General features: G+C 37.3%; 1 protein-coding gene and 1 non-coding gene across 3 annotated transcripts; one reads left to right on the top strand and one right to left on the bottom strand.

The window, feature by feature from the left end:
- Window positions 1-4,515: 4,515 nt before the first annotated feature.
- Window positions 4,516-4,587, top strand: TRNAD-GUC. The gene has a single exon. It is a non-coding gene; the product is annotated as a tRNA-Asp (tRNA).
- A 650-nt stretch (window positions 4,588-5,237) lies between these two features.
- LOC113274422 lies at window positions 5,238-7,558 on the bottom strand. Of its 2 annotated transcripts, none has more exons than XM_026523817.1 (2): window positions 6,500-7,558; window positions 5,238-5,486 (listed from the first exon to the last, which is right to left on the bottom strand). In XM_026523817.1, the coding sequence occupies exons 1-2, from the start codon at window positions 6,888-6,890 to the stop codon at window positions 5,461-5,463; spliced, it is 417 nt and encodes a 138-aa protein (XP_026379602.1). In that variant the 5' UTR covers window positions 6,891-7,558; the 3' UTR covers window positions 5,238-5,460. The 2 variants fall into 2 exon arrangements, with proteins under 2 accessions (XP_026379602.1, XP_026379603.1); XM_026523818.1 differs by having other exon boundaries at window positions 7,146-7,558.
- Between the last annotated feature and the right edge of the window lie 8,073 nt (window positions 7,559-15,631).

The raw sequence follows: 15,631 nt of genomic DNA, 5'->3' as shown, positions 1-15,631 counted from the left end.
GGCACTAAGACCTGTGCAACGAAGTTGTGTTGGCATTGGTTGTGGTTGAACCACTCAGCCTGCCATCATTGTCTTTACAAAAGAGAGCTAAATTGAAAGCATCCATGTTTTGACTACGCATGGATGATGCTAAGTTTTAATAAAACAAAAGATATTGGGTTTATGATCATATTTCTACTACTTTCTTCTTGATTGTTTCTACTTTCATAATAACTAAGATGAAATCTTCCTTGAACGGCTTCATGGTAGAGAAGCTTAAAGCGAACTACGATGTCCATTGATTCAGCAGAGATTACGATGTTTGTGTGCTGCAGTTCTTTGGCCCACTGGAAAGCTAGGTTTGTCCCTCCTGTTGCTCCCGCTTTTCCAGAGTGTCCTGGATGTCCTCTGGTTCCAATAATGTTTCTTGCAAAATCTGTCATAGTTAGAGGAGTGTAGTATAATGAATTCTTAGTGTCTTGTAGGGTGCATATTCTGATGTTATTCCCAAACTCTGCTTCTGCATCCCGAGTATAAGGAGTAATATTATGTTGCAATGTAGTGTCAGTTTCCTCAGGTAAGAGAGGGAAATTGTTCATGATATGATCCTGCAAAGAATGTATTCTTTTGGCTACCATCAGGATGCCTCTAGTCCAGTAAGTCGAGTTCCTTAGTAATTTAGTCTTGTCTCCTTATCCATTGAGTAGTCATTAGGAATTATCATTTGCTATAACCTTGTAAGAGAAGATCATCTTCTCAATTATTGAAAAGTTAATGAAACTCATTTGTTGGTTGCGCTTCTTAAGAGCCAGATTTGGCCTGAATCTTTGATTCAGAAGGTGTTTACACCAAATTTATCATCTCTGTATTGTTAAACTGTTGTCTCCATAAAACAGATTTTTGTTCGTTTAGCTTCACACAATAAGGACATTTAGTCAAAATTCATCCAAATTTAGTCGGACTTTATTAGAGTGTCATTCTGAAGTTCTTTTTTTTCTTCTTTTTTTTTGTCCGACAATGAAAAATAATTTTATTGATTAAATAATAGAAATATACAAAATCTAATCCATCCTAAGCTTCACACATGAATTTCTTTTTAAAAAATAAAACAAGAAGCAGCGGCAACAGCCACATGCTACCAAGTAACAACTGCCAAGAAGAATGGTTTATGTATAACTGGCGTCATTTCAAGCTTCAAGTTACACGACATACCAATTGTTCTTGGCAAAGAACCATCATTTGGGGCATACAAGAAAATTTTGGGACATATTGAGTAAGATAAAAACAGGGTTGGAAATAGTGTTTTTAGGGTATCCCTTATCCAACCTATTTTCATAAATGCTAAAATACCCCTCAATGATTACTGTTTAATTAGTGTTAATTTAATTGATTAGGTGTTAATGATTGTAGTTAGGATTAGAGTTTAATTTAGGATAATAATTTTCTTTTTAAATAGATTGAGTGAGTAGAAAAAACAAGAAGAAGAAGAAGAAGAGGAGGAGGAGGAGGAAGTAGAAAAAAAAAACCTATTTTTTCTTTGAGATCTTTGTGATTGTTGATAGATGTGTGATTCAAATTCGAGTGAGGAAAGTGAATCTTTATCACGTAAAGCTAAGAAAATACATATCAATTACGATGGATATCCGGAGATGGTTTATATGTTGGATTATGAAAATGATTTTACCCAAACTCAATCTCAAACTCAACTTTTTTCTCAAGCTCAAGATGATGACTTTTTGGAGCCAAATCCCAAAGATGAGTACATGGATGAGGAACCCAATGCTAATAATACATACTTATGGTTGTAGACGTTGTTTAATGTCCGTTTTGTAGCTTGAATTCACCAAAAGTTTTGATTTTTGTATGTAGTTCGGCGCAATAGACTTAGGTTCGGCAGATAATTTATATGCCGAACCTTGATAAATAATAACAGTTCGGTTTGTACGATTGAATTCTTTATAAGCCGAACTATCATAGAATTATTTCTGCGCCAAATAAATTCCATGGTTCGGCTTAAAGAGGATGTGTTAATATAAGCCGAACCATATACAAAAATATTTATGATTTACGGTGTAATGTTCGGCTCACACGTGTTCCAGCCGAACATATTATTATTGTTTTGATAAAACACAAATATAATGGTTCGTCTTATAATATTAGTCCCCAATAAGCCGAACGCATATATGATAAGTAGTTCAGTTTTTCAAGTCAAACACGAATGAGCCGAACTTCAGAGATCGTCTTTCAAATAGTATTGCGAATGAGCCGAACCTAACCCCAAACGATAGTGAAGTCTACTAATGGAGAACATCGATGTCCAAATTAAACTCATTCAAATCAATGAGATATTATCGTCATCTTCAAGAGAATGAAAATACGAAAACAACGCAAAAAGAATGAAGCCATTCCGACATCGGACGAAGAAGTTATGGACAAAATAAAATCTAAAAACTTGAGTGTATAGATAAGGTCGGCTGATAACTCATCATCACGAGTTAGCCGAACCTGAATCCTACAAATCAATATTTTCAAAGTGTTTACAGAGATAAGTTCGGCTTAAAAGTAATCTAATCGAGTCAGACGAACCTGACAACCACCTGAGGTAAATTTCATTTTTCAGGTTCGGCCGGGAAAGGTTGGAAAGGTATTAGCCGAACCTGACACTGTTACGGGACATGTTTGGACGCAAAATTGACTTTAACTCAAGGAGAAACGGTTTCGAAAGGATTCTAAAGCCTAACTTTGAGAGCTCTATATAAAAAAATCCTCAAGAAGAGATCTTTCAATCTTTATCATCTCTTTACACCACATTTTATCATTCATATTATCTTCGACATCATAAAAAATACATCCAAAGGTCTAAAACGACATGCATCAATTTTGAGAAGAAAAATCAAGTTAGAGGTTCGCTATCACCACCATATTCATCATCCCCTCCTCCCCCTCCAGCGCCATCTTCATCATCACCTCATACTACACCCTTATTTTCATCATTATCAGCCTCTTGTTCTACGGACAAACATCCACCCATGTCATTTCCCCTTTTCCCCGCATGTAAGTTTTTGGTGCCACCACCTCGAGGTTTTGAATTAGAATGAGTCACTTCCATTGTTCTTCTTTTAAGCTTATCTTTGAATTTTCCTGGATTAGTGCTAAAACAAATGATACACCTTAATTAATTTTTCAAAATAAATAAATATGACTCTACTAAACAATGTGATAAGTCACCTATAAATGGATAAATTTATAAGAAGCTATTAGCCATACGCAGATTAAAGTCATGCACATTCGATATTTATCAAAATGAGCCGAACAATTTAAGATGGATTATTCAAGTTCGGCTGATTATCATAAAAAATATTTATAGTCTGAACATGTAGGTTCGGCTGATTCGATATTCAAAATACAACATGTTTTTCAGCCAAACTGTTCTTCGTCTGTAGAAAAAAAAAAGTTTGGTTGATGAATGTCAGCCGAACACTACTCTGTAACTATCCAAATCGCAAGGAATCATCGATTACATGTCATGAAATCAATGAAATACGAAAAAAAACAAACAAGTAATGGGTTTGTGGGAGATACCTTTTGTATGTGCAATTTTACGGAATCGGGGTCTATTTCTCGCTCTCCATCACCAATTACTCCACTATCCTCTTCGTCTCCATCTTTTCCAAAAACCCTAGATTGAGATGCTACAGAAGCAACACTAGGATTCAACGTCTTACCTCTACCACATCGCTTATAACGAGGTACCATATATGAGTTTAATCGAGAGATAATCGAAAAATCAAATTTTGAGAATCTGGTTGCTGTTTTTGGAGAAGAAGAGGATAAGAAGAGGGAGAGAGAAAGGGTTTTGGTTTTTAAAAGTTTAATTAATTTTTTTAATTAACTAACGGTTAGTTAATGGGTAATGGTTAATTAGTGGGAGAGTAGTTAATTAGTGGAAGGATTTTAGGATTAGAATTTAATTTAATGGAAGGGTAATAATATAATTTAAACTATATAAGGATATTATAGTAACTTAAGCATCACTAGAACACCCCTTATCATCTTGCATTGGATGGCATAATAAATCTGTATGCCCCAAATGAGGTTTGTTGACAAAGGTCCACACTGTCACGATTTTATTTTTCGGGCCCAGGCCCCTATGCTATAACCCCGGGGTATTGAAGCTTGAGTTCGCAGAACGATCGCTATTCCCGGCATTGACCACCATTAGATATCTTCGCACAAAGGGATGAATAGAGATTCCTGGTGGACATCAAAGGAGTGATTGTCACTACAATCATGAGTTGTTGCAAGGGCTCAAGAAGTTGTGAGATCATGGACAAAAAATGTTTGAGAAGAAGAGTTATGATGTCAATGTCTGCAAAACCTTATTGTTAAGAAACAACTTCAAAGGAAGCCATGGATGGTGTGTCTGTTACAACCACACAAGCAGTAATGGACTTTGGACTTTCAAATGCTTTTGCTGCAAGAATAGCAAACAAGATTTAGCTAATGTTTAAAATGTTTACAGAAATCCCAAACAAGGTCGTTGTAGTATAGTGGTAAGTATTCCCGCCTGTCACGCGGGTGGCCCGGGTTCGATCCCCGGCAACGGCGATTTTTTCATTTTTTTTTTAACTTTTCTATTCTTTTGCTTTTTGCAATGCATTTTGAGGTCGGAGAGGAGAGCAATGCAATGATTAAGTTCTTTGTATTTTAAGAGTTCAGTTAAAGTCACTTTCTTAACCTTAAGATGAATGTTTGTTACCAAAGAACTCCTTGAAAAGAAAAATGCTGTTGCTGCCGTTGCACCGAGCCAAAACAGAAATAGCAGTGCTTTCACACCTTGATTTTTGTTCAAAAATCATTACTAAGAATCGACTTCCCTTCTGACAGAAACCAATGATTAAAACAAGAAGACTCTAAACAAGCAACAACCTAAGGTACTGGACTTTCAAATGCTTTTGCTGAACTGCAGAACTTACTCAAGGCATCATCAATATTTTTTTAGCTTAATCAAAGAATATTTATTAACAACTGAAAGATTTACAGAAGAGTTAGGACAAAACTGACTAAGGCCCAACAATATCAAGCAAAAGGGAAAAACAAAAAACAAACAAATGGTAAGATATCATAGGAAATATTCCGAAACGAATTCAAGTAAGAGACACAAAAATCCCTAATCGCAGCAAATGGTGTGTTCGAATATTTTTCTGTCTTTCACGAAACTGCAACGAAAAACAAAGCCTTATTCTTCTGGTGCTGGCTTCTTTAAAACTCCTTGATTTGCATTATCAAACAATTTCGATAATAATACAGCAAACTGGCAAAGATAGTTTTTCATACTGCTCTAAATTTGAAATGTATATTATTTTCACAAATGCATATCATGTACCAGATGAGGTTGTATCTGGCTAGTCAGTTGAGTCTAATGACTCATGGAGTAGTATACTGGTATATAATGAACATAGCAGTTTGTTCGGGCATTCTTCATGTTGATTCGCAAGTGCCAGCACCTGTGAGTAGAAACAAGACCCATCAAGTTGACATAATCCGGTATAGGCTAAGCAGAGGAGCAGCAGATACACAACTACCCAGAAGGAAAAATTAAGATGCTACTAAAGAGCAATACAAAAAATAAAAAGGTCTGTGTCTCATACATAATCATTTTCGTATTCTCAGATATCATCATAAATTCTTATTAGGCAAGAGGACTGAATATTTAAACTCATTCTTCCTTTTAAGAACATGCAGAATCATAAATGACTCTCAAGCACTAAAACTAACTTCCCTAGAAGGCAATATATTTATCGCATTACTTGGTCGAAAGAAGGTGAGAGCTCAGGCGTTTAGGATAACAGGATTATGAGATGTTGTAACAATGACATGACTTGAATACATACTCCAGCTAAATAACCTTTTTGTTCTCACTTGAAAGGAAAATACAAACATCATTTCCTAATTAAGACAAAGCTAAAGTAAAGAAGTTCTAATTTATGAGTTTCCATTTTCGTGGTTTTGTTTTATCGAGCTGCTTAGATCCCACAATTCGTTTGTATAAACATTAAAGCACATATAAACTATCAAGGACCCTCCACAGATAGACTAGACAATAAAACCTCAAATATAACACTATTTTAACTTGAACCTTGACATATAAACGTCAAATAACTACCGCAAGATGAGCCTACATTCAAACTAGTAGCTGAGATCCTAAGTACACAGTTGTGTGCCGTGAGTGAGACCCACAATCCACAGCTAAGATCATACGTCGTTTTAGGCTTTCAAAGTCCTTTAAATAGTGGTTCGTGTCTGAGTATCAGCAAATGCCCTTAATCTAACCTATTTCGACCGATATCTAAACTGCCTTAACTCAATAGAGCAAGAAGCTCATCTGCTTGCTACCAGGAAACATGCAACGTTAACAAATCAAAAAACTATCCAATAAGCATGCATTGTAGATTATACTCACACTACTAGCACCCCTGACACCATATATGAAAATCTAAGAGTAGAACAAAAGACATACCTAGAATTGAGGTATTCTCTCTGTGCACCCAGCTAGTTGGTGATGATGATGGTGATACTGAGGAGGTTTCTTTGGGTGTTGGTGTTGCTGCTGCTGCTGTGGTGGGTATTGGTGATGTTGCTGGAATTGCTGTGGGTAATGGAGATGTTGTTGGAACATTTCTAGCTTCAGCAAACATACTCAACACATCTTTCTTCAAGTTTGTTTCAGAAATTTTTCTCCTGGAACATTTCTCGACTTGTTGCCTTATGTTGTCAGAGCAAATTCCAGCCCTTTTCTTACCCAAAGCAATGGAACTAATCACTTCTTTCCTTGCACACTTATATCCAATTTCCGCAGACATTCCTATATTACTACTACCACCTAAGGGTGAGGGTTCAGTTCTCCCCATTTCCGCCAATTAATCACATCAGAACTAATCATCTCTTGATATGGAGAAATTGAATTAGACTTGATAAAATCATCTTGTGTTGTCTCTCTACTACAAGAATGAGGTGTTGATCACCAGTGATTACATCTTGAACATGAAAGACCTCATCTTGCTTACTTTCTATACAAATTTTGTTACTATTTCTGAATCCATCATCTTAACTAGGGAATTTTCAAATTGAGACATGGATGGGGTTAAAGAATGAACCTGACATACCTCCTCTTTTGCTGAATCGTAAGAAGAAATCTCTTCCTGAATGAATGAATGAATCATCCAACTGACTACTACCTTTGCCGACTGGTTCTTGATTGACAACATTTTGTAACTGAGAAATGGGTTCTTGAAAATCTTCTTTGTTGTTCATTTCCACCATTAATACAGAAGAAGATTCATCATTAGAAGTGATGAGAGAATGAACATGAAAACTCTCAGAAATGACTTGTTTCCCCATTTCATTCTTCTTTTGTTCTTCTTGATCAATTCCAGACACTGCACGTTTAGTTTCAAATGGGTAAAATTTGAAGAATCCAAAATTATTGTTTGTTGGATTTGAAGGTGAATTAGGGTTTGGGTTTGAAAGAAGAATCGTTTGAATCGCAGATTAGAGGCAGGGGTTAGGGTTTGAGAGATGAAGAAAAATTATGCAGAAAAATCTTGGATTATGGACTTTATTGTTGGGATACCAACACCAATCTAAAGTATAGGTGCTTATAGTAATTAGTTTAGGGTTATTTACTTGCTTTCCAAAATATTTCAATGTAATATGTTAGTTTGTTTTAAGGATTTATTTTAGGGATATTTTATAAAGCATCCCTGTTTTGAAATGTACACTTCAAAAATATCCCGTTTTTTACAAATTTTCTAAAGTATTCGTTTTATTTAAAAGGAAAATTTCATCCAGTTAAGTGCTAGGTGGCAGTTATCTTTCCTATTAAAAGTCCTATTTACCCCTGAACTACATCTCCTTGGTAGAGAGGATAATGATTCGACGATCCTGAAAGAGGGTGTAACGATCCTGAACTAGGCTCGACGAACCTGAAAGTGGTGTAACGACCCTGAACCGGGCTCGACTAACCGGAAAAATATTGTAGCATATTGATTCTCACCAACCAAAAACCCAAAGACACTTGGGAATGATAAACCCTTTCAGGGAATGATGAAACGAACCAGAAAATGATGACACGATCCTGAACCGAGCTCGACAAATTGAAAAAATGATGTAGAAGGTAAACGTACTAACAAGTAAAGGGTAAAGAAGTAAACTTTAAAGAAAGTAAACTAGTGTTGACTAACTAGGATGGAAAACTGATGAGTGCCAAATAATGTATATATTTATCCCTTTTTGTTGGCATTTAACTCATCTTTTGTGCAGTAATTCTACATTTTATCCCATATTCTGTATTTTCATTGTTTTCAAGAATAAATATTTTTCTTACTTAATTTTGCATTTTTAGGTAATAAATAAAGTTTGGATGAATAGCAGAGCGGAAAAGAGCAGAAAAGTAGTGAAAAGCCGGGAGGAATTACACAAGGAAGCCGCGAAGAATGTTGTGCACAAGACCAAAAGGCTAGAAGTGGGCTTGAAGAAGAAGAATTGTCCTTAAAGAAGATATGGGCTTGGCATACCCAAGGCCCAAAACCCTTACTCAAACACATTTCCACTATCCAAGCCCGTCTCGGATTTCAGCCGTCAGATCGAAGCATTTCAGCATCCTACGGTCGCTTCATCATCGCACATCAAACTCTGAAGCCCCCGCTTTACATCGCGACGCCCATATCCATCTTGGGTCGTCCGTTTTGCTACATCCCTTCATCCGACGGTCGCTCCACGCTTACCTCCGTATCGTCGTTGGATCCACCTACCATCTTCCCATCCATCGCTCCTTGTCGCAGATCATCAAACCGCGCTATCCCCGCTTCACACCCTAGCATCCAAAACCATCGACTTCACCCAAACAAGTTCTTCTTCCCCAAATCCTTTTTCCCCAAAAACTTTCTTCTTCCCCCGACAGTGCAGTCGAGCTCTGCTCCTGCCTCTCTTCCATGTCCACTTCCACCCTCTGCCTCACAACCATCTCCATACCCCGACACCACCTCAATCACCATCACTTTCTCCAACCCTCTAGCCTAGTTGCTTTTTCAAACCCACATCTCTCTGACCTAGGTGTGGAGTTGATGAAACAACTCGATCTAGGGTTGCAGTACATCAATTGGAGCAAGAAGAGCATCAGAGGGACATCAAGAAGCATGGGTCGAAGCCAATTTACACATGGGTATGTCGAATTTGATTTTCCGCAAAAGTTAGGGTTTGCAAATTTAGGGTTTTGGTGAAATTAGGTATTTTGTTGTAATCTATAAAAGGGAAGTGATGTAGGATGTTAAAGGTTGTTCTTGGTTAGCCGAGAAACCCCCTAATTGGGTTAATTTAATTCTCAATGTTAATTTAATTTCACTGTTAATTTTTAGGGTTCTTCATTTGCAATTTTCATTAACTGTTTAGTAGTTTAAATGATCATGTTTAGTTCCATTGTAGTGTTAATTATGTTCTGAGTTCACTGCTGAGGCTCAGAGGAAACCTTAGTGCACTAATGAATGATGAATTGCTAGGAAGGCCTGTTTTGCTTGAGTAATGGGAAGAAGTTGGTGCTCTGATATGCCTGTGATTGACTGTGCTTTCAAAAGACAGTCAATGCTAGGGGCAAATCAGTGAGCAAGCTGATTTTCTTCCCATTCTAGTTGGATGCTTAAGTTTTTAAATCTAGAATTGCATTGTTTAGCTAGGACACAAGGTGGATTCTAAGCCTTAGCTTAGCCACAGCTGCAAACTCCTCCCTGCCCTTGGCTAACAGCCTTGGTTTATTTGGCTTTGTTTCCTGTTAACTGCCACTGTTACCTTTGTTTCACTGTCACATTTACTTCACTGCCTTGGTCTTTCTCTTTGCTTCATTTCCATTGCCATCCTCACTGCCATTTTCACCATTTCCTTTGCTTTTCTTCACTATCACTCTCCACTGCTACTGTCACCTTTTTTGTGTTTTGTATTTGTATCTGTTTTCTTGTGTTTATTGTTTTATCATCCATTGTCTCATTATTTCACTACCATCTTCATTGCTTTGTAAATATCACAGTTTCACTGCCACTATTTGCTCTTTCTTCTCTTTTGTTTCTCATGTTCTTGTTACTTCATTCACTGCCTTGTTCTCCCCCAGCTGCTACTACTTGCTGTTGCTGTGCTGCTGCTGTGCACTGCTTCTGCTGCTGCTGCTGAAGCCACCACTGCCTGTGCACTGCTTCTGCTGCTGCTGAAGCCACCACTGCTGCTGCTGCTTCTTCTCCAGCCCAGCCTTGTCTGCTGCTGCTCCAAACAGTTAGCTTAGAACCAAAGGCTAAAAGCCCAGGTTCAAAGTCCAGGTTAAGGTCTAAGGCCTAGTTCATAGCTCAGAAGCCTAGCTAATCTAAAGGCCCAGCCAACTGATCCCAAGGCTCAGTTCATTCCAAAAATCAAAGGTCCAGTCCACTGTGGACTTAATCAAAGCCCAGGTGAAAAGCTAAGGCCCAGTTCACTGTTACCAAGCCCAGTTCAGTCCATCAAACATCCTAACTGCTTCACAGTTAATTAGAAGCCCAATAGCAATTTAGAGCCCAAATAGCTAGAAACTCCAAACACTCCCAATTTCTGTGGATCAACCCGTACTTGCACGAGTTACAACTGACGACCGTGCACTTGCGGTATTACTGTAGGCCCGTTTCATTTCGCTTCAATTTTATACGCTTTCCCGGGCCCACCAAAAACTAAACAGTTGGGGCACTTTAGAAAATTTCAAACAAAAAAAAGGTCAATAAAACGGGGTACTTTATAAATTCTCCCTTTATTTTATCCAATTAATAATGAAAGAAATGTAATCAGGTTTATATGCTTGTCAATCTATTGGTGGTTAATCCTCAATCAAACAATTTTTATTGTATCGGTTTCAGGTCTCAACATTTATATTATAGGTTCAGAGGGTAAAATGAAGAAGAAAAAGAGGCTTGTTACGGACCTGTATGACTAGTTACGGACCAATATGACTAGTGCTAAATTATGACTCACGAGTCCCATTCCGTTGGGACCTTGGTGCTTCAAATAGACTTTTAATTGTAATGCAACAATAACAATGAAGTATCAATGGAGAATAATATTCGTACTAGTGTTGCATTTTTAGAAATAGTGGCACAATCCACATGCTATTGAACCTACCCAAGTGTCCGGACTCTCACCGACTGAGAAGAAGTAATGTTGTCGATGAATGCGAATCAATAATAGTTCGAGCATCTGGCAAGGAAGTTGCATTTAAGTAATTCATTCAGTAATTAGATCCTTGTTAACTAACAGAGGAGTGGGTGGAAAAACATATCAGACACGCTACTATTATGATCAACCTATCAAAACACGTGTACTTTAGTAAATTAAAGTGACTGTCAACCAATGGAAATAAAACAAATGTAGGAGTAAATATATGACAGATGCGCGTGGCAACATTCTAGGCGGTGAAGTACCGAAAGATGAGCAGCGACGAAGCATCAAATCAAGCTCAAGGGCCTGGGTGCAGTAACCGAAGTATCTACCACATCTGATCGGAAGGAAGACACGTGGAAATATCGAGAAGAATCAACGGTTCATTTTGAATAAGGCGATAAGGCATTAAATGCTACTGACGAGCCACGCGCGAAGACAGAAGGATCAGATCAAGGTGGCCCGATGACAGAAGACTAACGGGACATATGAATAAAATCGGGAGGCCTGACATCAACAATCGAAGAGACATTGGGACACTTATGTCTCGGGAAGAAATAATACCAAGAGGATAACATCAAAAGAGCTCGACTATGACAACCCGACAAGAATAACAAATGGGATAGGATAGTCCAACACCGTAATCTCGTTGTACGTAATACTTTTCCTATAGATACCCAACGTGGTAGTGAGGTAAATGTAGTTTCTGTAAGTGAGTGAAAAAGGAGAGAGATTAAGTGTAGCAATCCCTGTGTATTTACGAAGAATTTCCACCACTGTAGCATTATGAGAAAGTAATAAGATTCATCATTCACCCCCGTGGACGTAGATGATCATGTCGAACCACGCATATCTTTGTGTTCTTGTGTTGCTATTTGTTTACTTATCTTGCATGAATTTCACTTGAATGTTAGATGTAAGATGTTAGATTTTGTACAACTATATTTTGGCGCCGACTAAGGGGACGAGTAACATCTTTGGATACCTTGAAGTGTTTGTTAGTTAAGAGCAGAATCTTAAAGCTCATATAATCATCTATGATATTATTTGATACTAGAAAAGATCTCTCATGACTTATTTTGATGATGTTTACATTCTAATGAAAGTACTCATGTTTTTCTTCGAAAGTTATTATTTTTCTTTGGGATTAACTTTAGTCATTTGAATAAACATCGGTATGTCTTTAAATTCATTCGAAGTTTTTGATAAAGAGATTTCAAAGTTCTTAAAATGATTGTGTTTTCTCGTGAAATTTGGTATTTCATAAACAAATGGTGCTTGAAGAGAGCTATTGAGTCGTTGGAAAGAATTTCAAAGCTCCTAAACACCCATGATGATTAATAGATGCTAGAGGAAATTATTTATAAGTAATCGTATCTTAGAAGGATTTTAATGTTTCTTAAACGTGTTTCTTGTTCCTCAAAGGGTTTTCAAATTATAGAAAAGAGCCTTAAAGCTCCTAGACATATATGATGTCAGTTGAAGCTATAAAAGATCTCTTAGTACACACCGAGATTACAAGTCTGACACTTTTTATGATGAAGGTCTTGTTAAGCTAAACCGCAAAGCTTAGTATCTACTTCGGAAAGCACCAGAGATCTCGATGAACCGATTTCTTGATAATCGGAGTTCCGAGTGACGTGCTGAAAATTTCTGTAGAAAAATGTAATGAAAATACGAGGGTACCCAAATACACCATAATCTTTTTGTTTCAACCTATAAGGCCTCTACCGAATGTGATCGTCTATGGACAGAGTCGAGACAATATGACAATTCGGTTCACACTTCGTGTGATCGTCTATGGATACGAGATCGAGACAATACGACAACAAGATAACTTGTGTGATTGACTATGATACAAGATCGATACAATACAACAACGAAGTATGTTACTTGATGATAGGTTCGGTAATAACCAAACTCCACAGGATCACTATCAAGTAATGCGGAGTTAACGTATATGTGTATTTTACTTTATTATAATAAACAATTATAATGCGGAAATCAAAGTAAACGAAAGAGAAGTAGTTAACGAGGAAACCGCAAATGCAGAAAAATCCCGGGACCTAGTCCAGTTTTGAATACTCTTATAATTAAGCCGCTATACAAAATCTAAACCAACTTCGTATAGTTGAAACCAAGCAGACTACCCCTAGCTACTTAGATCCCTCAGTGTCCATGGGCCTTCGACTTCTAGAGTCGCGCACGTGAATAGCAAATCCTTTGGATCGTATTTCAAACAACAAAGGAAGAATCTGTTTGGTAACCACTCTAATCAATCTTTGTTATAAGATATATATGAGTTGTTGACAAAGACTCTTCTGTTTTATCTAATAAACTCCTTTGTCTGGTTAGATCAGTCTAACTTTAACTACCGAAATAGTCAAGTATAGATTCATACTCAATCAAAATAAATCTCAAAGAGATATATTGAGAATGCCGATCTCACACAACTAATCAATCAATAATAAATCTAATTCTAGTTGGATCCCAGCCTATCAAGGTTTGTGCACACAATTCACAAGATACGAAAATCAATAAAAAATCTTCTTCGTCTTCTTTTATCTTCAATAACCTGCACAACACCACTTGAATATCTTATGATCAATCACGCACAGAACGGAGTCTATTAACAATGGATTATCACAAAGTGTCTTTAGATCTAACAACAGTTCTAAAGATCCCGTCTATATTTCGATCTAGTTTGAGTGAATCTTATATCAGAAGAGAAGATTCTCAAGAATAAATAACTAGGTAAAATCAAAGTTTCAACAACCGTTAGTCAATCAAATCAATCGAAAACTAACAACACTGCAATTATCTAGTTTCCCACCAACGGTACTCGTATGGCTTCCTGATCCCACAGAATTCTTTAAACGAGCGGTCGTAAGAGATTTCACCTAATTAGGATACATTCCTCTCTGAATAGACGGCTCCACTAGAAACAATAAGAAATGAAGTTTGTCCGGCTCTTAGGATAGTTTGCTAGAAATGCAAACTTAGGTATTTATAGACCAAGGATGTTTGGACACCAAGGAATTTCCAAAACCGAAGATATTATCAAGATATGCAATGAATGGCATATTCAGTTTTCCTAATTCCAATAAATGCTTGTCCAATATTTTCCGAAATCTCTCAATAGAAAATCTCCAATTAGTAAATGCACGTTACTCATTTTTATTCTCTAGATAGATATATGCATTAATTGCTGGTAATTAAAGCATATAAAATCAAAAACCTTAATTAAAAGATTCTTAATTTATTTCTGCACATGATTACCTTGAGTACTAAGGAATATCTTTGAGTAATAAATGATAAGAGTTATTGTTCGTGTTCAAAGTATGTTGGCATATTTTCACTACAATCCTTATTTCATATTTACATGGATTTGCATTCTTGGAATCGGTTATACCACACTTCCAAACAAGTTTAGAATTGGTTCACCAGTTTTCCAACACTGGGACAATGGAGGAAGTCATTCTTTACGCATGTGGTAATTTTATTTAATTTTTTTATGACTTTGCACTATTTTAAATTGATTTATGATTTTTAAATTTCTTCTACTTGCAGTTGGCAACATACCTTCCTTCTTTTTTAATTTGATTGACATGCGACGATACTTGGTGGAAGAATCTAGCCACACCGTCTATAGGGAAATACTAGGACTCGGGATATTGGAACACAAAGTATCAATCAGAACATGGAGGATAGAAAATACTAGTATTTTATTCATTTAACTACTTCTGAATTTCCCGAGATCGGGCTTGTTTTTCCAAGAGTTGGGAGCCCAGAAGAGTCATCTCCTCCCGACCAACTGCACGAAGGCGACGATGGTTGTCCTTCTAACAAAAATATTAAGAGAATGGTTAGCTAAAGAACTGCAAAAACAAATAGCGGGATCAACTCAAGATCGAGAGTATTCTCAAAATAAGGACCGTATGTAGGAACTGCTTGGTTGGAGACAACGAGCCGAAGCTGGTTGAGGCGAGAATCACAAGTTGTACCCAAGAAATAAATCGTTGAGCTCCCGATCACACCCTTGTTCTGAGGTTCGAGATCCATCTCGATATCCTCCACCCAATATTGTTCTCTGGGAAGCTCCTCGTCTCGATTCTCTGTGAGGGGTTGGCTGCCCTCACCACCATCAATTCGTTCGTCTTCACCACCCTCATGATTGTCAAAATCACAAAACTCATCCATGTCAGCATCATCATCCGAGAGCTCGATGTGAACTTTCAACTTGGGAAGAACAACTATTTCCCCCGACGACTGAGTCTCGGGCACATCCTTACCACCTTTTCCATCTTTATCACATTTATCACCCTTAACAACGTCAGTACTTACAGACCCCTTCAACAAATGAGACAAACGTAGATTGTCATCCGGATCAACACAACCTTTTATACCTACACTTCCACCACCCTGATCA

Source organism: Papaver somniferum, chromosome 4 (genome assembly GCF_003573695.1).
Source record: "Papaver somniferum cultivar HN1 chromosome 4, ASM357369v1, whole genome shotgun sequence".
NCBI classification, from domain to species: Eukaryota; Viridiplantae; Streptophyta; class Magnoliopsida; order Ranunculales; family Papaveraceae; genus Papaver; species Papaver somniferum.
This window is presented reverse-complemented; position numbering and strand designations above follow the sequence as displayed.